Source organism: Anas acuta, chromosome 26 (genome assembly GCF_963932015.1).
Source record: "Anas acuta chromosome 26, bAnaAcu1.1, whole genome shotgun sequence".
NCBI classification, from domain to species: Eukaryota; Metazoa; Chordata; class Aves; order Anseriformes; family Anatidae; genus Anas; species Anas acuta.
In genome coordinates this window covers 3411662-3435029 of record NC_089004.1, presented here as the reverse complement: position 1 = coordinate 3435029, position 23368 = coordinate 3411662, and the positions used below count along the sequence as shown (strand labels likewise).

Genomic DNA, 23368 nt, shown 5'->3' with positions numbered 1-23368 from the left:
TGCAGCAGACTTCTTGCCCTTCTAACCATTAGCAAAACCTTACCTGAAGGATAAGCAAGCCCAGGCTGCACTATTGGTTCACTTTACTAAGTAATAATAACAACAACCATGGGCCTTTTAAATTTCTTAAAGATTTCATCCCAGTCTGCCAGCCTTGATTCTTATCTCATCCTGCCTCTGAGATAAGGGGAACTCACCTGCTTCTAAACATAGCCCACTTTTTTTTTTTTGCTGCAGAGAGGGGAAAACTATTGGCAGGATGCCTGCTGTCTATGAGATGCATGACAATAAGGAAAAGGGATTTCCTTTCCCAGTAGCTCACAGCTCTTTGAGAATAAAAGGGTCTGTGCAGGGTTCCTGCCCAGGTGTGCACTAGCTGGAAGTGGGGCAGGGAACTGTAGAGCGGCTGTTTCAGCCTCTGAATTTCAACCTCTGAAGCTGAAGCACTGTTTTTCTTTACTGTTTGCAGGATGAATACCAGTTCTGTTACCAGGCAGCTTTGGAATATCTGGGAAGTTTTGATCACTATGCAACATAAAAAGCCATCCGTTGTGCAGACTTTACCAACCACTTAAGTCCTGGAAGGCCTCTTTTGACCCAGGAGGAGCGCTTGAACTTACAAAACTGAATCAGAAGAAGTACCTTTTCATCTGGACAATGCATTGGGGAGCAGGGGGAAGGATTGAAAGGAACACCCCTTCAGGAACTCCATGTTGTAACCTGGACCGTGAAGAGGCAGCTCAGGAGATTGCTGAAGGACTGCTTTAAGTGGTGAACTGCTCTTGTTACCTCAAGTGGTGTTCGCTGTGGAAGATGTATGGACATCATGAAACGGATCCAAAAGCTAAAACACACCTTGCGAAACGTTACCGCTGGAGAAGGGAAGGAAACCGACTTTGGTTACATCATTAGAGTTCAGTTTATTTACTAATATAGTTGGCAGTCTTTAAAGGAAGTCACTTGCAGAATTGAAGGTGTTCTGTAAAAGATAAGAAAAGGAACTAAATCTCAACACTTAGACAAACGTAGGGTCAGGAGTTCTTCTAGCTGGAGTCTTAATAACCTCAGTATCAACATTGGGATGATTCTGGGCTTACAGGCACCTTGCAAGCAGCATTCACTGAATGCCCCTGCCACGCGAGAGGTTTTATAGCTCACACTTTGAATACTTGGAACATTCCTCATTTCTTCTAATTCCAAAATTTATTTTTTAGGATATTTAAAATTAGAGAGAGACAGAGAGAGAGAACCCAGACCTGGCTGTGTGGTGTGGCCCCCTCCCCTTGCACACAGGTGGGACAGGTAGAGGTGGCAGCTCCCCTGGGCTGGGTTCGCTGGCTGCTGGTTCTGCTCCCCCTTTTCAGCACATCCAGCTACACAGAGGCATTAATTGGGCAGCAGTGGGACACCCCAGTACAGAAAGGCAGCCCCTTTCCCATTCTCTTTGCACATTCACACAACCCCACTTCTGCTGCAAGGAGCTGTGTCGCCCCACCAGTTCCTGCCACAGAAGGCCAGGAGCATCTCTCTGGAAGGAGCCTGAGAAGCATCCTTAAGAAATTTATTTCCACTAGCCAACTGCTTCTTGCTGCCAACCCCTCACCTCCGGACACAGCAGCTCTCCGGGCGCGATGCAGCGATACTCCTCAGGACTGTCCCGGTACCACATCAGACCAAGCTCATTGGCACAGCTACGAACATGCCCTAGCTGTATAAATAACTGGGAAAGATCAAGTGAGATCAATGGCATATACTGTGAGTGGCTTTCTTTAAAGTATCGATGTAACTGTAACAAGTGACATTACCTTTTTTTTAAATAGTGTATTTTTTCCTTTTTTTTTTTTTAAAAAAAAAAAGACAAAGAATATCAGTCAATGAATTTAAAAGAAAAATTTGCTTATTTGTTCATATTATGTTCAAAGACAGTCTATTTTTTCACTGTAGAAATGTTACGTGTAATGGCTGTGATATATAAAAATGCAGTGCAAATTGCTACTTCTACATATTGCTTTTCTACCATTTAAAAGGTTTAACTTGCTCATGTAAAAACAAAATGTCCTTTCTGGATTTTTTTGGGGTTCTTTTGTTTTAAAATCGCAGGCATATCACGTGTCTTTGGAAGGGTGGGAGATCAGCAGGCAGGCCGAGATGCGGTGGCAGTGCCAACCTCTCCCCTTCAGCTGTGGCCCTGCTGCTCCGTCCTAACAGGGCCAGGGCTGAACTGGGAGAATAAAACACACCAGTGTCTTACAACTGAAGACAAAAAGAGGGCAGTTTCAGAGCCATGGCACACATCGGCACGTACACAGATTATAAACATCAGTGGTGTAATGCAGGTAACGGCCCAACTCTGTCTGGGCCCTGGGTGGTAGATATGAAGCGCTTGCAGGTGTACGTGACAAGGAGTTTTCTTGCAGAAGTGGCAGAGGAGAGAGCACGTCTCGGAAAAGATGCACTGCCCTGAACACTGCTTGCCTGGGACTTTTTTTATTTTTCTAGAAGGGTTTATCATTGCCATCAAGTGCTACCCAGAAAACCCCACAACAATCCATTTCCTGTCTTTAACTGAAAAAGAAAAAAAAAAAAAGAACGAAAGGCTTCTTCGAGATTTAACTTCTTATCTGTGTGAAAGTTGCCCAAATTTCTAAGTATGTTGCAGCAAAACCTTACTGGAAGAGTTGGGGGGAGGGAGGGAGGTTTTTTTCCTTTGTATGAGAGCAAAGTGCTGTTGCTTTCACACTGTTATTTCAAACTGAAACAGTAAGTGGTTTTCATACCACTGTGTATGTAGATATATTGACTTTGTATTAAAGGAAGATTGTCTGAAAGGCCTGACTGCAAACCTGTTTGTTGTTGGGAGCGGGCAATGAACAAAGCAGCTGCTCCGTGTAACGCAGCGACTGCAAAACCCTTTTCCCTGGCACACGCAGCCAGGTGGCAGGTTGCTCTCCCTCTGCTGTGCTTATGCTCTTTCTAAAAATAGGCCACCTGTACAAGCCAAACATGCAGTTGCAAAGAAACAACCTCATTTGGAGAGCTTTTAGCCAAGTAGCTGCAGTGCCACCGGTACACGCATCCCCCTGGGTTAGGTCTAGCAGTGTGGCCGTTGGCACGAGCGTACCAGGACCACTGCTCACCCGAGAAGCCAGAGCTGCATGGGCTATGCCTGCCTTGAGGGTTAAACCCTTCAGTGGCCTCCATTTCTGCTGCTTTGTTTGACCCTTCCGTGGGGCAGCAGCATCAAGAGAAGCAGCTCCTGTCCCCTCACCTGCTCAGCCTATGGGGGAAGGAGCCACCAGCACCCCTCAGCTGGTCCAGGCACCATCCTGGCTATGGACCACGGCACCAAGCCTGCAGGCGAGCATTTTTCAGTCAATAAACACTTAGAGCAGGAGGAGGTTGAAGCCGGTGGTCACATTTGCAGCATGTGGCGAGGGCAGATGGAGGGCTCCCGTGGGACGCTGCTGACGAAGTCTGCGCTGGGGGGAAGAGCCCAGGAGGAGCGCACAGGTCACAGCTCCACCATCCGGAAAAGGCAGAGCCTCGTGCTTCCATTCCCTGCAACACAACAGGGTGACAACACTGAAAGCCCAGAACTGAGATCCTGTCTCAATTTCAGCATGAGGTGCTCACAAACTGTCCATCCAAGCCAGATTTATGGCATATAAGCTAAACCAGTCTTGTACTAGGACTGCGGGCGCCATGCCGCTCAATCTAGCCTGAGCTTCACATTTTTTTCTTCCCCATCAAGTCAGAAAGACATTACACAGGGAAACACAGGAGATGCAGGTTTTTGGAAGCAGCAGGATGATGAGAGTATTCCTATATCAGTTTCCCCCCCTCCTTGCCTTTACAGCTGTGCTGTGCCAGCATAAACCCTCCCGCCCTCCTAACACCACCAGCAGCATTTTGGCTCCCACTTAAAGGAAAAAAAAGGCTTAGCAAGTTGACATAGAACTGTGATCAAACATCGAGCTGTGAACTCAGGGAATTACATCACCTCCAAAATTTTGTTACTCCACGTGACAGAGCAAGCAGGGAGTCAAACCACATCAAACCCTGATGGCACAGGAAAAAAGGAGGAGAAAACGAGTATCCTTGTTTGTAAACATCTCATGCAGGCAATTATATGAATAGTAAATATTTTTTCTTTTACTCCTAATCATCTCTTGGACTCGACGATAATTCGTGGCACCAAACCCTACAAGCTAGCAGTACAACACAGCAAAGATACCTTTCATCAACCTTGCCTCAGTCAATGCGTTGATTTTTAATATTCTCTTATTCCATCATTGAAGAATAGAAAGGAAAAAACAATTTTCCTTCTAAGCACTGGAAATTTTTTTTCTGATTTTCCTTCATCAGCCTCTGTAGCTCTGGCATGTGCCTACCTGCTCTCCTGCGATCTCAGCGGTACTATTCTTGTCTCTCTGTGCTGCTAATCATTTCCACCGCCTCTCCCCAGTCTCTTTGTTTGGTTCCATCCTTTTTTTGAGCTGCTGTGACCACCCCCCATGTAGAGATGCAAAACTCTCGCTGAACAGCAATAAATACCACGTGGAGCACGGGGAAATGAGTGACAAAGAACTGGAACAGCAGCTAGGGACAAGGTAAATCTTTCAAAAAAAGAAAAGAAAACACAATACAGTAGGGAGCCAGTTACAGAAGCAAATACAAAATAAAATCTCAAAGCAAGAGTCAGGCTGACAACCGCAAAGACACCTAATGACACTGATTCCACCTTGACGTAGCAGCAATAGGCCTACAACAGGCAGCAGTCGGACAACAGCTCCTTCTCCTTCTCTGGAATATCAAGAAAGACGAGCATTATAACCACAAAAAGAATCCTGTTGACACCTCTACCTTCTGATTTTTCTCTGGACACCCAGAGGAACTGCCAGAGCCCAGATCGGGAGCTGCAACATGGCCAGGCGCCCCTCCAGGACCCCCTGCCAAGGCTTTGGATGTCCTGCAGGAAAACAAAACAGGACCCAGGGTGAGCTGCATGAAAGCACTGCTCGGGAAACACCAACAGAGCCAAGCAGCCCCAGTCCCAGCCCATTCAGGTACCTACAGCTCCCAGCATAAAAGCCAAAACCACCGGTGAGCACAGAGCAGACAGCACCACGTACGTGCTCCTACGGGCTCGGAGGGACAAGAGGGGCCCTGCAGAGCCCAGACTCCACAAAAAAAAACCCAGGCTGGAACTCTTGCTACTCTGACTCAGCTCAGTATGCTCGGTACTGATGCACGCCACCAAGCTGTGCACAGATTCCCCCCATCGCACGGGACAGCAACAGCTTTTATGGCTTCTGCCTCTGCGTTCAGCCAGGATCTGAGCCTCGGGGAAGCCGAGGCCCCAGGAGCACAAACCTGCACGCACTAAGTAGTCCCACTGATGCAGCCTTTTACTGGTGCTCATGAGCTGCTGAAATTACACCCTAATTTGTGGTTTCTGAACGCAACAGAGCGTCGTGCTGGGGGTGTGATTAAGCAGAAATGATTCCGGGCTGCAGGATGCGCGCAGCACACGGGCTGCACCGCGGCGCCCGGCCTCGCTGCGCCGAGCGGATGAAATCCCATTTCTGGTACAGGCTCCATCTTCCTGGACTCGCTGTGCCAGCCAGCAGCAGCCTGAAACCCAGCCCACCGCTGTCTTTTTTTTTATTTTAATTAAACCCTGAGCGCTGCTCCATTACTGCCCGTTTTCAGCAGGGCAGCAGGGAAGGTTCTTGTTTCTTATTGATTCAAAGATCGCTTTCTAACCTGTCTCCCTCTTTTTTTCTTCAACATGAGCTCTGACGGATAGCTTTGACAGCACTTTATTAGCTATGCTCGTGCAGGGTGGAAGGAGTAAAGCATCGCAGACAGGATTTTTCCAGAAAAGGCCCGGCAGCAAGGCTCCAGATCTCCACGGACACAATCCCTCGCAGAGGATCAGGGCTAGAGTGCAGATCGTGGTTTTACGAGGGAATCCCCATTGCACAGCCCTTTATTGAGGCCAAAAGGCACCTCAGAGCCTAACCCAGCCCTGCAGGGGTGGCTGCACCGTGTGCTGTCCTCACGGGGAGGGCGCCCAGGGCATATTTGGGTTTTTGCCCTGCGGGGCAATTCCGCACCACGGCCACTTCAGCCAGCAGCAGCCTTGTTCCCCACTGCCCCCCAGGACTCGGAGCTGACCCCGATCCCAGCCCCTGACCCCAGGCCCTGTACAGCCCTCTCCAGAAGCAGGTGGGTCTCAAGGCATCTTCTGACATCATTTACATGCAAATCCTGATCCGATTCTTTTCACGGTTTAATAAACGTCTCCTTGAGCCCTCCCTCTTCCCCAAATTACTCTTCCCCTGCTCGAGCACAGCTGCTGGAAGGCTGCCAGGCCCCAAACCCCCTCACAGGGGCCAGGGCTCAGCTCAGGGCAGCACGGCTGGAGCTCGGCAGCAGGGGTTTGTGGGGAGCAGCCTCATCCCAGTGAGTGTTTGCCCCACACCATGCAAAACCGTCGCATGCATCCGTCTTAATTTGCATCGGCCTGGATGCCAAATCTCCACGGGACTGATTTGCAAAAGCCCCCACGTCTCCGCACGAGCCTAAACCAAGAGCCCCTTTAGTCCCCTGCAGCAGAACAAAGACTTGAAAGTAGATGTAACCATAATTTACATTCCAGAGGAAAAGGAAAAGCCTTTTCTTGGTTTACAGAATTACCCAAGTGGCAAACCAGTTCCCAGGCCAGGAGAAATTCTTCATGTTGCACTACGCTTTAATTATAGCGAGGGAAGCAGCAACAGAATGAGAAATCAATTCCTCCTCCTAAATAAGATGGTTGCAAATTCCAAGTCAGTAACCGAACAGATGTAGAATTGAAATGGAAAAAGTAAATACCCTAGCAGGCGCTGAGAAAATTGTCTTATTATCTCAACAAGTTCATCCGCTGGGAAGGGGATGGGGGGAGGCTGGTCCCAAATCTCCCCATCAGGAAACCAGAACAATTCGACCACGTATTGCAGGGTCACAGCAGGCACCTGAACGGACACGGCACTGCCCATCCCTGCACCCACAGCTACACCCAAATGCCCCCTGCCCTTCCTTCCAGGCACAAAGCACACCTCTGAGCTGCTCCCCGAGAGCCGCCATAACCTTTCCTGGCCTCCAAGCACCACCCAGCCCTGTGGGACCTCACGGGAAGCCCCCCAGGGTTATCGCTGCCTTGCCCCCAGCCCTTCACGTCCCCTCCTCTTGGCACTGCCCTCAGCCCTTCCAGCACCAGCTCCCATCACAACCAGCACCATTCCCAGCTCAGGGAGGCTCCTGGTGCTGTCCCCAGGAAGAACAACCTCACCCTGGAGAGGAGCCTGGGGCACCACGAGGCAGCTCGGAAAACCTGGCACTCCTCCGATCATCCTCCTTACCGACACGCTGATGGCACACACCCAGCACCTCGGCCTCCGTGGCCTCCAAGCACCTCTTGGGAGGCTGCTGGGTGACCCCGAGCGCTGTCATGGGGTGCTCTCGAGGCTCCCTCCTGGGCTGGATGGCACCGTGCTGCCCCAAATGGGCTGGGCTCAGGTCCACAGCTCACCCCCACAGCCCAGCACAATCCGATCATCGCACCCAGGGGTGCCAGGCCAGACACAAGGACCTAAAACAGGACAACGACTGCTTCAAACCTCTCCCATGCGTACCACTGGGCCTGACTGGTGCTTGTATGAACTGCTCATAGTAAAAGCAAATTACTGGATTGTTTCAAAACTAGGCTGAAGCCTGAACAGGGAAAAGTTTCTATTTCTTAACAGTGCTCCCTCCCCAGCCACTTAATTTATTCATCCCAGCCCATCTTTAATCTGCCTATTTTCCTCTTGCCCACTCATCTCTCCATCCACCTACACAGTCGAGCGGTAACTCCGGATCCCTTTGTGATTTGTACCAGACCCTGACATCACTCTCCTCACGCCTTTGTCTCGTGGAGGACAGACACGCACAGCTCCCTCCCGGTCAGCACAGACAGCTCCTGATTCACAGCGCCGGGTGCCCCATCCATCTGTGTGCACACAGCGATCCGTACATACAAGCACACATGTAGGTGCAGATGGCAATCCCAGATTAATAGGTTACACAAGGGTTTTAGCCCAGGCTTACTGAGGATAATAAACCCCTCTAAAAAAAATGTATCCAAATGATTAAAAAAATCTTTTTTTTTTTTCTTTAAACACCTAACGTTCTGCCCGAGCTGCATACAAGGTGTTGTTCAGGAAATTGCTAAACTCGTCACTACTCATTCAGATTTCACCTCCCTCAGGCCCTCCTCCCGCCCCTTTTTGGCTGGGAAAGCCCAGCGCAGCCCCACAGAGCAGCCAGCAGCCACGAGCCCCCAGCTCTGCTCCAAGGTTTTTTGAAATGAGACACTGGCATGGTGACATAAAAACATCCCAGGGGAGGGCAAGGGGATAACACCAAAGCCAAACAAGGCAGTGGGATCGCTGCCCATCAGCTGGCAGCGCCTGCTGGTCCACCAGATCCCACAACTAACCTCTGTCTGTGCCTCCAGCTTCCGTACACAAGGAGAGAGAAGTTCCAGGCACCCTGCCCACGGAGCCACCTTGCTGCAAACTGACCCAAAGTGGGACCCAGAGCCCCACAAAGTGGCACCAGGTGTGCAGAGCAGCTGCCCCCACCCGTGGCCGGGCAATCAGCCTTCTTCTCTGTGCACCTGAAAGAGGAGCAAAAAGAAAATCTGCTACAGCTGTCGTGCAATGCAAAGCACCTGAGAAATGAGCAGAGTCCCACAATGTTTCCAAGTTTAGGAACCCAAAATCCCTTCTAAAAGTAAAAGAAAACCAACTGGTTCCCAGTTTTGGTGACGACTGTATCACAAAGTGCTGCTCAGGCTCCTTGCAGCACTCACAAAATTGTTCACCAGGCAAGCGAGGAGGTTGTGCTGTTACGAAAGGAGGGCTGTGTGCTCGCTGAGGAACAGGACCGGTCTGTGGCTGCAGACACCACTCATGGCCGAGCTGGGCCAGTGGCAGGACCCACTGGGAAAGCCCCACGGCCTGAGGGGGCAGCCAACGTGCCAGCAGCACGGGGCTCTCACCAGCTTTGGCTGTGAAGGGCATTGGAAAAGCTCTGCCACTTCTGAGGGCATGGGACGTGGGCCTTCACGACTCACACGATGCAGCAATACGTATGAAATTCCTTCTTAGAAACAGTCTTTTACCAGCGGCAGGCCTCTGACCAACATCCACGCTCCAGTTTCCACGAAGAACACCACTGTCCTCATCCCTGCCCCGGCCCTCTGAAGCTAAGGCCATGTGAAAGCCTCACAAAGCAGCGTCTGGCAACTTGGGCTTTTTTCTTTTTAGTTGTTAGGGGTACTTTAGCATTACCCTTACAGAGCAGCAAGGTCTGGAGGTCACACTCATCTCCCATGGGGATTTATTCCACAGGTGAGGCCTCTTCCTCCTCTCCCTCTTTCCCACAGACTCTCCCTCCAGGCACCGCTCCAAGCCTGGCACCTGTGTGCTTTGTCTGCTTTGAAAGCAGCCTCTGAAGGCATCTAAACAAAGAACTCACCACCACCTCGCTCACCTTCAGCTTGCCTTCCCGCAGAGCAGAGCACGACGCCGTCCAGCGCACAGCTCTGGGCCTGCCTTCAGTCCTTAGGTAACGACTTGAGGTCGGTGTTATCGAGCTCCCCGGTGATTATCTGCAAAAGCCCGCTGAGGACTCGCTTCGTTTCCTCACAAAAGATCAGACAGGCAGAAAAAAAACAACATCTAGGGATCTAATCAGTATCGTGGAGCGGTGTCATCGCGGCACGCGTTCCACAGGTGCCACCCGCAAACAGATTCCTCCCCTTTTAGCACTACGAGATGCTTGCACCATTTCTTGGCCTCGAATGTCACCGCGTCCCCCTGCCACCCTCTCACATCTAACAGCCTCCGGGGTTGTACCTACATCTCACCTTTTAGCTGCCCAACGTTTATGGGGGATTTTTTTAGGTTGAAACCTAAAAAAAACTAAGCCTGTATCAAAAACCTGTATCAAAAAATTACTATTCCACCTGGAAAAGCAGATTCAAACTGCTGCATAATTTTTTTTTATCTAAATAATGTTTAAATTTTAAAAGGTGGGGTGGGGAACTAATTACATCTTTGTGTGGAAGATCATAAATCACATAATTACAATGGGAACCTCTGCATCTTTCCAACAGCCTAAAAGCAGGCTACGCAGTTCTTATCTCATTACGGTTTAATTAAGAATTATGTTTGAGCATCTTCTTTTTAATTATCAAGGAGCCCAGATGACTTCTAATCTTTTCTTTTTTTTTTAACCCAAAATGAGGGAGGGTGCGGTCCAAAACGGGCTCTAATGAATTTACAATTTGCTCTTTGGGGAACTTTAATAAAATCACTCCGCACAGAAGATTAACACCGGTGTAGTGAACTTCCAAAAAGAACATTTGGTTCCTTTCAATTAGCATCACCCAACCGTCAGGAGCTGATAGGGGGGATGCTGAAGTGTTGCTTTTTAGGGCAAGGATGGGCATTTCAAGGTGGGAGAGAAGAGGACGAGGAGGCTTTGAGCTGCTTCGCTCAGATCCCAGGCGGCACAAGCGGGACCTGCCTCTGCTTTGCAGGGTGAGAAATCCAAATTTTCCAGGCAGTTCATGGGAGCCTTCGGCCTCGCTTCATCTGCATCAGCTGCAGGGTTTGGGGCAGGCACAGCCCCAGGCACAGACAAAGCCACCATCAGGGCTGCAGCAGGCACTTCCCACACAGGACAGAGTATTGAAGGAGAAATGGATTTCAGCCCCGTCCTTGGCTTCTGGGGGAAGCCAACACCGGTGCCTACAAATGGTTGTGGCCCTCAGAAGCTCATGACCGGCTTTTTGCCCATCAGATGAAAAAATCAGATCCCAACACAATGCTTCATCCCTCACCGCCAGCAGAAGATCTGAGATTTAATCAGCCTCTGGAGAGGAGATCTCCTGATACCTGTAGTTATCTATTTATTGCTTTCTCTGGATAAAATCCACTTACTAGGGCTGCAGCTGCTTTACATCCATCTATGCTGGCAGCGTTATTCCCTGAGCTCTGCTGTGAGCCCCACAAGGTGCCCTGAGGCCAAGCCCGTCATCCTGCCCGGTCCCAGCGTTTCGGCACAGCCACCCGTGTGGGTCCAGGCACCCATCACGAGGTGGTTCAGCTGCATTCATCCTTCAAAAAGCCTCTTGGAAAGGTTGTCTGTGGTCAGCTGAGCTGAAGCTGTTAACACCTCTGTGACCACACAGCTGAAAGCTGCAGCCGGGCCCTTCTGCCCCAAATAAATCCCAAAACCTGGAGACACTGCAACAGCCGGAGGAGTGGGATCCCTCCAGCCAGCCCTGAGATGCTCCGTTTCCCTCCCTAGCACAGCAGGAGAAAGTTTTCCCCACCAAACAGTTTGTCACTGAGACCCTATTGACTCCGTGCCACACTCAGCCCCGCTGCCTGCCATCACCCGAGGTAACGAGTTGCAAAGAGCACACATATATATTTTTTAAAGCCTGCACACAGCAAACACCTCTTAATTCAATTGGTTGAATCGACACAGAGAGATTATTAGTTTTCAGTAAGATTTGATTCAATTAATTAGCTTGAAAATATCAGCACAGCCAGGCAAGCAAAGAAAAACAGAGATAAATCCCCGCCATAGCACTGCTTCATCTTTTAAAGGCAATTAATTCTTAGTTATTAGCTTTTAATTAGGGAATAATAATGACACCATTAATACAGTTTATTATACTTGTCAGCAGACAGCTGTTCCAAACAGATTTTATTATCAGATCTTGGCGGCTTTTGTCTGCTCTGCTCCCCCTCTTAGCAGACATCCCCAGAGGGTCCTCCAGGACTGCAAAGGAGTGGGTGCCTTGCGTAATTCTCATGGCTTTATTTTATTTTATTTTATTTTATTTTATTTTATTTTATTTTATTTTATTTTATTTTATTTTTTCTAACCTTTACCAAATGCTTTCTCTCTCGGAGAATCCTGGCGGCAGCAGGATCCAGCCTTGACAGTGCATTTGATGTCTCTCTCACGGGTAATTCACACGCCTTTCTGTCTGTGTTTCCTGGGGGGAGAGGCTGGACCTGCGCCAAAGCTGGTTTCACACCTCGGCTCCTGACATCTGAGACGGCATCCAACATGCAAAACATTTAAGATGCCAAAAAATTCACTGTTTTGTTTTGTTTTCTTCTGAGCTTAGCCATCTCTTTGGAAGCACCGTGTTCATTTAGAACACAGTAGAAATGATTTGGAAGCAAATAATAATTTTAAGTAAATCGAGCATTCCAAATAAGTTTACCCATTCTTAATCTCATTCCACCCTACTGCTGAGTGCCTATCACTAGGAGAAGGCAGCTGCAAAGGGTGAAGGAAATACCATGTAATACTCTATTTTCTTGCCCCAAATTTACCCTGAAAGTGTAAACTCCAAATCCTTTAAGAAGAATCTCTACCACATTATCAGCAGCAAGCTGCCTCAAGTTTTCATTGATGCTTTATTACTTCTTTGTCTACCGTGTCACTAAAATAAAATATCCATAAGGCTCATAATTATATGTGCTGTCATACATACAGGAAAGCACATGTTCTCATTATTTTCTCCATCGCCCTTTTTCACTGTGTCCTAGACAGAGCTGTTGCAGCTCCGTGGCAGAGGCTGCAAACTACTCCCAGGGCACAGGCCTTTCTGAGCTGTGCTTTACTATTCCTCTATCAGAGTCTCAAACCCAATCATGTATGCAGGATGCCACTGTAACACAAAAATGTAATGCCATACATTTCCCTGATTTACTCTGGAGTTAATAAATCACAGAAACACTGCAGTGTAAAATAGCGTGTTGGGTTCTGCTACCTTGATTTAATTTTTTTTAAAACCTCGCTCTGGACTGGAAGAAGCCCTAAAGGAAATTCCAGGTTGCCAGGGGCTTGGAGGCTCAGGTCAGCAGGAGACAACACGCTCCCCAGCACTGAAAGCCTGCTCGTGGCAGGCATCTTTCTCCTCGCTAAGTCCCAAGGAAAGAAATTAACCCGGTGTAGGAAGAAAGCAGCTGGGAGAATCTATTTGCAATTTTCTACAGGAAAGCAGAGAGTTGTTAAATTGAAAGCAAGGCTGTTAAAAAGAAGAAACTTCCCCTACTGAGAACTGACATAAAAATAAGAAGGAAAAGAACGGCAGAAAGGAAAGATTATAACCATTAACCATACAGATTTAGAAACCAAGGCTCAGACAAGCAAAGTGCCGTACTGAGCCAGGAGGCAGTGTCAGGACGAACTTCAGCATCAGGAACCTCCAGCGGGACGTGCCAGCTCTCAGCAGACAGCCCTGCTTGCTGCAGAGCTCGCTGCGCCTCCAAGGAGCTCATTTCGTGCTCTTTTCCCCCCCTGCACTGACAGAGGCTTCAGGTGCCAGGTGCTGTGCTGTAGGCGTTTTGCGCATTTGTATCCGCACGCAGTTTCCAAATCTTAGAGCTACGCTACGCATCCTCACTGGTGACTAAGCCTGAATATTTTAGGAGAAACTGCTTTAGGGATCTTGGTGCAACTATAAAACCTTCTCAGCCGAGGGTTTTTTTTTATGCTCAGCTGTATCCAGGCAGAAGTTGGGAGAGGAAAACCAACAGACAAATTGAATGTCATCCAACTTTGTCTCCAAAATACATCATACAGGACACTGCAATACTACTTCTCTAAGGTAGCAATAACGAGCTTGAAGTAGGGGTTGGTAAGGGAAGTGTCTTCTCAACTGTAATTAGTACTCTGGTAACACTAGCACTACCGATACCAGTGACAATTCTCCTTTAATTTTGGCACTGTCATTTGGGATCACACATACCATGGGAGGGAAGAGCCTCAGCCTAAGTCATCAGGGGCCAGATTCCCCATTTCTCAGTCAGACACCTCAATGTAAAACAACCAGTCACGACCTGAAGGGCTTTGTGTCAGGAATTCACTCACCTGTGGCTGGGGTTTTGCAAGCACTCCTCCTTGGTAGGCCCAGCCTCACCCTGTAGGCCTGAGCCTTGCCTGGAAGCCTCCCACAGCAGGAACACGGCCGTGGTGTCCATGGCAGGTAGATCTGCAGAGGAGCAAAGGAGAGGAGGGTTAATGCTGTGCATTCCTCAACTCATGCAGGGGACAACAGCCAGGGACATCATGAGCGACCTCCGCCACTCAGAGCCTCCGGAGGCCCAGGCCCCATCGCCACGCCAGCGTGGAGCCTGGGGATTCGTTTCTGATTTCACCACTGCTCTTTATCAGAGAGACAGCTCTGAAAGGCACAGATTTTCTACCCCACAATGGACCTGTCACGGTGACAATTATATTTAATAGTAGCAGTTCAGCCTTGCCTTTCAGCGGCGCTGATTATGGCAGTAAATAGAAGCGCATTAGAGAGGTGACAAGACACTGACAGGCTGCATTCACACTGCATCGGGGGGCTGCAAGGGCCCAGCCACGGTGTGGTCTTGACAAAAGAAACCCAAGGGGACATTCCTTTTTATTGGTGTAGAAGAGAGAGGCACAAAGGTTAAAAATACTGCCCAGCTGAAGACCAGAAGCAGCAAAGAGAGCACAGGCTGCAATGGGAACTGCGTTAAGAAAACAAAGCAGTGCACCAGAGGTAAGATAGCGTGTTTTTTTCCCCCATCTTTTTCAGTCAATCACCTGCTGGGAGTGAAATATTGCCATGATTCTGGCAGTGCTATAAATAGAGATGAAGTTTGGTCTTTGTGCTTTGAGTATAAATCATGTAAAATCATAAAAAGGGCGTTCAAAATCAAGGGAAGTACCTACAAGTGCAATCGGTGGTGGGGCAGAGAGGCTCGATGATGGGATTCCCTCTCCAGTGTTATCACACAAATGTTGGGAAATCATTCAGTAATTAAAAAAAAAAGGGGGGGGGGGGTGAGTGGTGAGGAGCTCAAATCCAGCCACTGCAACAGGTCAGCATGAGACTGCTCAATGCAGAGCACCACAACCACGTCGTGTCATCTGCAAATCTGAGGATGCCTCTCCCTGCTGAGGAAAACTACAGAGAAATTAATTTGGATAAAATGGACCATGCTCTCGATTTCAGAATGCCACAGAAGTGAGAGTAATAATAACATTTAATAAGCAGCCAATTTTCTACACTCAGAATTAGTCACAAAAAGCTTGTGATGAACTGTTCCTGTAAAACAGAAACGTCCCTGAGCAGTGGGATCTCACAGCAACAGTGGCACTCAGGCAGATTTTTCACTAGACACGGACAAAAATCTCACATTAATCACCCAACACAGGACACACAGCTACGGGATTGTAGCGCTAATTCCATGTTACAGCTGAATCCCAGATTAATCAGATGCACCACTTCCTCAGCTTGGATATCCTCTAGTGGTTCTGAGCTATTAAGATAACAAAAAGAAATAAACCTCAGCTCTAAGCAGAGAGACCAGGAGATCGGACCAGCACAACGGCCCTTCTTCCCCACCTCAGTGCTTCTCCACGTAGAAAATTGTCCAGTGACCCTTCTGTACCTGCAATCAAGTCAGATTTGATCTTGCTAGTCAGGCAGATGAATCCCTGTTATTCCAAACAGCGGCAGCATCTTGGCTTGCATCATGGGTTACTGACCATTCGTTCCTAATCAAAGAAAATTTGCTGTGTTTTCAAGAGATGGCTCCGTTAAATGAAGCAGATGAGCACTGGATCTGTCCATTTATTTATTTTTAAACCATGATCTGGGGCACAGGGGAGGGTATCACTCCTGTTTCAGAGACAGTTTGGCTACGAGCTCATTCGCTGGAGGATATTAGCAGCTGGCATCTGAAATGGCAAGACTAGAGTATAGAGGTAAGCCAGAGTCAACTGTGCTGAAACACAGCCAAATTCTTATTTATTCCACAGGAAAAATGGCTAAGCTGTGGTCGCTATGTAATTCCAAACAGTGTTTACACAGTGACCTTTCCATTTCCCCTCTTGGAAACAAAAAATTTAATTGTTTTGCTCCTCTAATGCAGAATAAATAACTCCCAGTGATTTTCTATTGGTGTGCAAATAAACCGAGCGGTTATCTTTTTTCTGCTATCAAAGCTGCCAGACCATTCCAGCTCAACATCCCCAGCTCATTCCAGCCATGGCCCTTTGCCAAAGTTGCTGTGCTTTTTTTTTGTGTGCACCAGTATGGTTGTTGATGAGGTGAGAGCCCCGAGATGGCCTGGAAACAGGGCTGGAAATCAGTGAACCCACAAAAACTCATTCTGAGTGTTTTTGCTAGGGTCTTAAGAAGCTTGTTCAACCTTTCTTCCCATGAAATTCTGGTTGGCAAAGCAGTCAGTAATGCCCCCTCGAGGAGCACCCATGAGTATCATCGTTATTAGATGCTCGGAAGCTGAGATGGTTTACACTGCTCAGGGTTAAACTCAGTACAGGGTTTCCTCGTTAACCTGTAATGAGGTAAAAGGACAAATTGTCCTTCTAGCCCAGGCACTATGAAGCTGAAGTCACAGCATCCCACGGACAGGCGCAAAGACAAGTGCCCTGGGAGGTGTCTGGGACGTGTCAGACTGCAGGAGGGTGTAGGAACTGTTCTCTCACCTGCCAGGGTACAAGAGGGACAGCTCTGGCACTTGGCAGGTTCCGTGCAGTGCTCCTCCTTGCTTTAATCCATCAAAGTATAATCACGTGCCTGGAAAACCTCATCTGCTGCAAACCTGCACTTTCTGACTTGGTCCGTTTGCAGTTCAGTCCAAAATGGGGCTTCTGATGTTGCGATTGTTGGAATTATTTTTAAAAGGGTGTGAGAAGCTCACTAGACTACCTTTAGCTGTATAAAGCATGGGGAAAAGAAGCCCCAACAAGAAAAGTAGCAAGGACTTGCCCACTGCAGTACTAGCAAAAGGACCTGCTGCAGGAAAGGCTTCATTTTGTGCTCTGGAAAAATCCAAGCCAGAGAGAAGCGGCAGAAACAACGTGCTGATCGCTCGCTGCCTTCCTCATAGCCCTGAGTCACAGGACGCCCACTACCAGGGAAGACATGCCCTAGTAAGTTCTGCTAGTTAACTCAAATTGCTTTTAAACTAAAACGGCATTCCCAGGTTCAAAGCAAAGTTGAGTTTAAAACTGCTCCTGATTATCTGAAGCTAAAACTCCCCAAAGAAAGCGCTCCAACCAAAATAAGGGCATTCTTCCAGAAGAGAATTGCACCTGTTTAATGAGTAGTTTTAGTAAACTGGTGCAATTTGTTCAAGCTGAAGAACTACTGATGAAGAACTAATGTGAATAGTGAGGGAAGAGGAACAGAGAAAAATCCCCACAGAATAACCTTAAGAAATAGAAGTTCTGCAGAACTGGCCAAAGCACAGATGTCTGCAGCATGTGACGATGTTTTTCCATCATCTGCTCTTTCCCTAAAATAAACGGTCACAAAAGCAAAGCAGAAAGGAAGCAAGCACATCAAAGAGGGAGTGCCTGGGAGCTCTCTTTACCCTCCCATGTACCGGCAGCGACGCTGGAAGCCAGGAGAGGCCGTGGATGGGAAAGCCACAAACCGCCACGTGGGAACATGCTTGCACAGATCTGCATGCTGGAGATTGCAGCAAGGCGCTTGCAAGAATTGTTTCAGTAGGACTAGAAGCTACCACAAGGCATCTTCTAGAGTGATAGGATGATTGGACAGCAAAGGACAAAATGGTAAACGTGGAATCCACATTTTTGGAAGTTAGGGCTCTCCGCTCTGTCCCAGCAGAAGTCAAGGGACAACAGCCTCACCCCAACCAACACCGCTGCTTTTAAGGTCTGCTAAATACTTCTGTCCCTGATGAAGAAAGAAAATAAGGCATCTCCTCCATTTCTCCTTCCCAAGCTAAGGATTATTCTTCAACCCAACCAGGTGTTAACAAATCTCTCTGTCCCCTGTTCCACTCACCAGGCAAACAGCAGAAGTCTCTGCTGACCTCACGGTAGATACAAGCAGCCTGATGATCCCCGTCCCTTCATTGCTGCCAGCAATTATCACAAAATGTCTTCATTGTGCACGTGGCAGTTGGTGACACTGACTCAGGGAGTTTTATCAGCTTCTGTGCTGCACGTTTCAGAGCAGCTGTTTGCCGTAAGGACACCCCGCTGTTCACCAGCCCAAGAGAAGCTGGACTTGTGCAAAGCAGCAAGGAGAAATTGCAGTGTGGTCCTTTGCACAAGCCAAAGCATCGCACGGGGGCATCTTGTCCTCACCTTAGCAGGTCTGCTAATGGCTGTGTCCTCTGAAAAGCTCCCTGCAGGGCAGGGCCGAGTGCCAGGCAGGAGACCACGCACCGATGATGCCCGTGACCATGCCGTGGGACAAGGGGACACCAGCAGGACCTCCCGAGGATGGCGTTGGTACAGGTGAAGAAACTGAAAAGCAAAAGGACTGCAAGTTGCCTCAGCAAGAGAGGCAGCTGCATCATTTGGAGCCAGACACAAACTCACTTTCTCCAGGGATGAGAAAGGCAGAGAGGTTAGAAGAAAAGGCTAATGAGTTGCACTCATCTACAGTCTTTCATCCAGCCCCAAACGGTGCTTAAGTGTAGACAGAGGAAAGCACAGGAAGCAAAGCTCTTCGCTACAGCACTCGTAGTACTCACATCAACTCCCTGGGTACAGCACCATTTCCTATAACTCCACATCATCTATATTTGAGTGCAGCAATCTCAGATAAGAACAGAAAACCACAGTGACTTTGGGAGGTTTGTGTGACAAAGCCCATCGCACTCCACAAGGCTGTGATAGAAAGTTTTGAACCTTGGCTTTTGATGACTGATCCGGGCAGTTACTTAGAAGCATGTACTGCTCCTTACCACATCTTTAAAATTATATTTGTTCTTATTACAGCAATATAGCAGACCTTAAATTCATAGGTAAGCTCGGTGCGGGTGTAAATTCCAATGGATTTATCAGCAGCTCCTTCCCACTAGTGATTCCTCAGATTATCTCAAGAAAAACTATTAAGCCCCAAAGGACTGGAAGCTGCAGATTCCTTTTCTTTTACGTGTTCTGCAGCATTAGCCTCATACTGCAACAATTTGAGAGGAATTTGTAGAAAAGTATTAGGGCTTAGAGAGGGGAATGGAGGTGTTTAAAAGAAGGTTCAGGGAGATGCTATTTCAAGAGATTCAATGTCAGCACGACCTCCAAGGGCTAGAGAGAAAGGCTACTGGAAGGCTACGAGGCAGGCTCCCAAAAGGGATAGCAACCTGGTGATGTAAAAAATAAGGATTTTAGAATCACCTCTGGCTATTTAGCAACTGCTGTTCTTATGAGAAATCCAGCTAAAGCGAATCCTGGGCCTTGGACCAAAAATACATTGCAAGCTTGGTTCTTAATTTTGGGAGGGGGTGTGAAAGCTCTTCTGCGTGATTAACAGAGCGGAAGGAAAAGACCATGTTCCTGTTTATGAGTCTTGGCTTCTCTTGCTCAGGTAATCAGTCATCGTTACAAACCAGATCTCTGAGAGCTTTCTTCTCCTGCAGCACAAAAGCCTTTAATCTTAGAAATGAAGAGACTTCAACCCCCCAAAAATTGTAATTCTGAAGTGCTCAACAGCCTTTAATTCATTATGAACCTAGAGGCAGCGGGAAAAAAAATAAGTAGGCAAAAAATACATCACATCCTTAATCTAGGGAAAAAAATCAGTATTTTTATAGCACATAATCAGACACTTACAAATATATTTCACTGGAGGAAGGGGAGGGTAGGAATGTGCATTTCCTATTTCCTTTTCAATAGTCTGATGCACAGAGGCCATCAATATGGTCATTAGAGATAATCTGCACAAGTCATTCCTAAACCAAAAAGAGGGATTTAAAAAGAAACAAAAAAAAAAAAAAAAAAAAGGAGAACCCCTGCAACAAGGAAGGGCATTCTACAGTTCCAGGTTCACGTTTAAACATAACTCATCATCTGAATATGGGGGGAGGAAACACACTTTGTTTTGTACAATATAAATAGTATTTTTTAAAAGGTACTACATATGAATACAGTAACGGTGCTATTTCAGTCAGGACTTGAACATGCAGAGGAAATTCCCCGTCGCTCACAACCACTCATCCCCATCCCACCCTTCCCCTCCCTCTCCAAAAAAAAAAAAAATCCTCTGCTGTTAAAATTCTCTTTCAACTGTTTTAAATATTTCTCTGTGGCCTGGCAACATTCTTTTTCTTTTATACAAGCAAGCTTTCTGCTAAATTATGTTTTAACCGACAGGAGACAGCTATGTAGGAGTAACAACTGAGGCTTTTAAGAACCTTGCCAATTTTTAAAACTTTTATTAGTCTCAGCTTGATTTTATTCTTGGAGACATCCATTGAAAACGTCAATATCTCAGAAATAAAAAAAACCCTGTTTCAAACTTCTTACAAACACGCACGCGTGCACACGCGCCGACACACACACAGAGAAAATAACCCGTAGCAGAGGCAGGAAGAAATAAAGGGAACTCCAATTTTCTCCAGGGAGAACAAACCCCCCCAAAAAATAAAATAAAAAATAAAAAAGTTGCTTTATTCTATCTCCACTCTTTCACTAGGACAGTTTAATACCCATCGAGTCTTTTAAGATGCTAATCTACCATCTGCTAGCCCACAAATCCTTCCCACTTATTCCCTTCAAGATCCAGCTATAGCCTTGCTCAAAAACCTCTCCACAGCACAACGACCACCTTGCTAATGGGACTTTAAAAGAAAAAAAAAGAATATCGTCTCTTTCTGTCCAGTAATTTCAGGGAATTAAGTGGAAAAGATTGCCGTGCAGCGTTCCGGATAGCTCTACTGTCTCACCGTGGTCTCTGCCAGGCCAGGCCATCTGGGCGAGTGGCGTGGTGCCCCCCTGCCCCCCTCACCCAGACTTTCTGGAGGCCACGTCCCCTTCCCAGCTCTGCACTAGGGCTGCAGTTCTCTTTCTGCAGTTCTCCTTCCTTCTACGGAGGTCCTCCAAGGAGAGTGGAAGACTTTCCAGTGACTTCAGTAGGGTTTAGGAGCAGGCTCTTTAGAAAACACTGTTCCATAACAGCTCTTGGACCGGAGGTGATTTTCAAGTGTTCAGGTGGGAGCTGCCCACTCACTACTTGAGGATTTGTTTTTGCCTTTAATGCTCGTTCAATTCTCAGCGAACTGAGTCCAATCAAAAGAAGGGCTTGCGTTCCTCTTCCCAGGAGTGTCTCAAAGGCTCAGTCTTTACTTAAGTAAAGGATGTCACAACAATCAAAGATGTTTGGGGAATTTCTTCTTTAATAGGATAAAAGAAAAACATACAAACACCTCCCAGGCTTCTGTCATGGAATGATTCTCACAACTGTAAGGAGCACAACTCAAAAAAATGGAGACAAAGAAAGAAAAGGTTCCTATGGGAGACATGCCTACCAGAGAGCTAGAACAATCCCTTTATGCTCTAGTCTGCAGTGGGGAAGGGGATGGCTCGTAAAGGAACTAACACAAGAAGCAGCAACAGAACACTTGCCAAAACCGAGTGGCGTATTGTAACTGAAAGCCATGCTGATTTTTTTTTTTATTTTTTTTTTCTTAAAGTAGAAAGCAACTTAGATGGCAAAAATGGGGAAGGAAGATGACAAGAATGACCAGAACCTGGTCATTGGTTCACTAAGTCCCTTCCTGGTGACATGGCAGAAACGCACACATCTATCACATGTCTTTAAGAGAATTAACTGTAAGAAACATCCCAGCTATGAAACATTTCTTTCCCCATCTTCCCCAGATTACAAAGAAGATAGTGTTTCTTTACAAAACAGAACCCAGAACTCTCCAGGACATCTGCGCTTGCTTTCTCTCTCCCCACTGTAATATTAGTCACATTTCATTTGGGGGTGAGAGGGGAGGATTTTATTTTCAGTTTTAAAGCCATAATCTAGAAAAATGTTTTGTGGAAACTTCCATTTTCCTATTTTTGTTTGCTTTTTTTTTTTAATAATGCTTATTTATAGAAAACTTCACAAAGGTGACTTCTATGTACAGAAAACACGATTCCAAAGGCTGCTTCAGTAGTCAATGTAATAGCACCTTTAAAGACAAAAGAGTTTGACATATTTTAAAAAGTCATTTTATCAAACTTTAACCCTTTCCAAGCCTTACAGAAAGGAGCCAGTCACAAAGCTCTGTTAGTACAAACTCTTCCCGAGTCTCCATGTGAAATGCTGTCTGAAAGTTTTTCAAGCTCCTATCGGTCAGCAAGATCTGGCGAAGTAGAGGTAGCGTGCAGCCAGACAGAATTTTCTTGCAGTCTAAACCAGAAGAAGATGAAAGGAATTCACAGCAGACTATTGCACAACGCTGGTCTTCTATTCCACAGTTTTCTGTTTTTTGTTGTTTTCTTTTTCCTCGTGGGCTTGAAAAGGGTTAACTCTGGATTTAATAATCCTGGTTAAAACATGTTGCTCTGAGTTCCAGGTTGGTACTGTGTCTGCAAAAGGCTCTCCATAAAGGCCAAGTAATCTGGGTTTTGTCCATATTCTTCAGGATTTCTTGAATTCCCCAGCCGGGGGCGCTTGGCTGCTCTCACTTCATCTCCCGAAAATACATCTTCCTGAGGGGCCCCAGTGCTGAGGGACTGCAGGAGACACGAAAGTACAGTCATTAGAGGCACAGAAAGAAAACAGAGAGACGTGCACAAACTGCTGAGTTCACCTGCATAACAAGGCAGCAGGGACAACAAGTGAGCAAACAATTTGGTACAGAGAATTTCTGTACAAAAAGTGAAGTCCAAAACATGCAAAACACATGGCTGAAAGAAAAACTTCTGGGTTTCTGAAGCCAAACTTGAAGAGAAGCCCTCAAGTTGCCTTCCTTCTGTATCAGAATATCTTTTACTTCAATTCCTGCCTTGCCAGTTCACTGTTTACTCCTATCCTCCTCTGTCTCTTCACGTTGTTCATTCAAAACTGGGGCTTCCCTGATGTCTTTTAAAAAAAAAAAAAAAAATAGACCAAGACCTAAAGAAAGCATTTGGGGTTAACATGACTGTACAAATAATGATTGCTTCTGCTCATCCACTTCTTACACTCTCAAAAGAGGTACATTTCTTGGTAGAAATTATCATCTCCTATTGCTCTGTTCCTTTGTTCTGCTGTTCTACATTAAAGCACCATGAGCATCACTTCCACGGAGTATCATCTAATGCTCCTGGCAGCAGAAAGTACATGTGAAAAATTTTAGCTTTCAACCAGACTTGAAACTTTTAATTCACTTTCCAGCCTGCATTCCTTTCCCTGGAACTGATATAAAGTCTGATGGTTTCCACTGCAGAGAATATGTTACTTTCCAAATCTTGTATTGTAGAGTTCCAATAATTGTCTTTATTACTA

The 23368-nt window shown here is 47.0% G+C and overlaps 2 protein-coding genes and 1 long non-coding RNA gene across 17 annotated transcripts in view; 1 reads left to right on the top strand and 2 right to left on the bottom strand.

Moving 5' to 3' along the window:
• PTPRS (protein tyrosine phosphatase receptor type S) overlaps positions 1-2828 on the top strand; it is a 151227-nt gene extending 148399 nt beyond the window's left edge. For all 12 annotated transcript variants that reach the window (XM_068661831.1, XM_068661841.1, XM_068661838.1 and 9 more), the window contains one exon: positions 470-2828. In XM_068661831.1, the coding sequence (XP_068517932.1) occupies positions 470-538 (69 nt within the window). In that variant the 3' untranslated portion in view covers positions 539-2828. The remainder of the gene's footprint in view (positions 1-469) is intronic.
• Positions 1851-15792, bottom strand: LOC137845029 (uncharacterized). 2 transcript variants are annotated; one of them, XR_011090072.1, is made up of 5 exons: positions 15555-15792; positions 13996-14116; positions 9583-9700; positions 8525-8704; positions 1851-3558 (listed from the first exon to the last, which is right to left on the bottom strand). It is a non-coding gene; the product is annotated as an uncharacterized lncRNA (long non-coding RNA). The 2 variants fall into 2 exon arrangements; XR_011090073.1 differs by lacking the exon at positions 9583-9700 and having other exon boundaries at positions 15555-15785.
• A 4509-nt stretch (positions 15793-20301) lies between these two features.
• The window catches only part of KDM4B (lysine demethylase 4B), a 90495-nt gene continuing 87428 nt past the window's right edge, over positions 20302-23368 (bottom strand). For all 3 annotated transcript variants that reach the window (XM_068661989.1, XM_068661990.1, XM_068661991.1), the window contains one exon: positions 20302-22614. In XM_068661989.1, the coding sequence (XP_068518090.1) occupies positions 22429-22614 (186 nt within the window). In that variant the 3' untranslated portion in view covers positions 20302-22428. The remainder of the gene's footprint in view (positions 22615-23368) is intronic.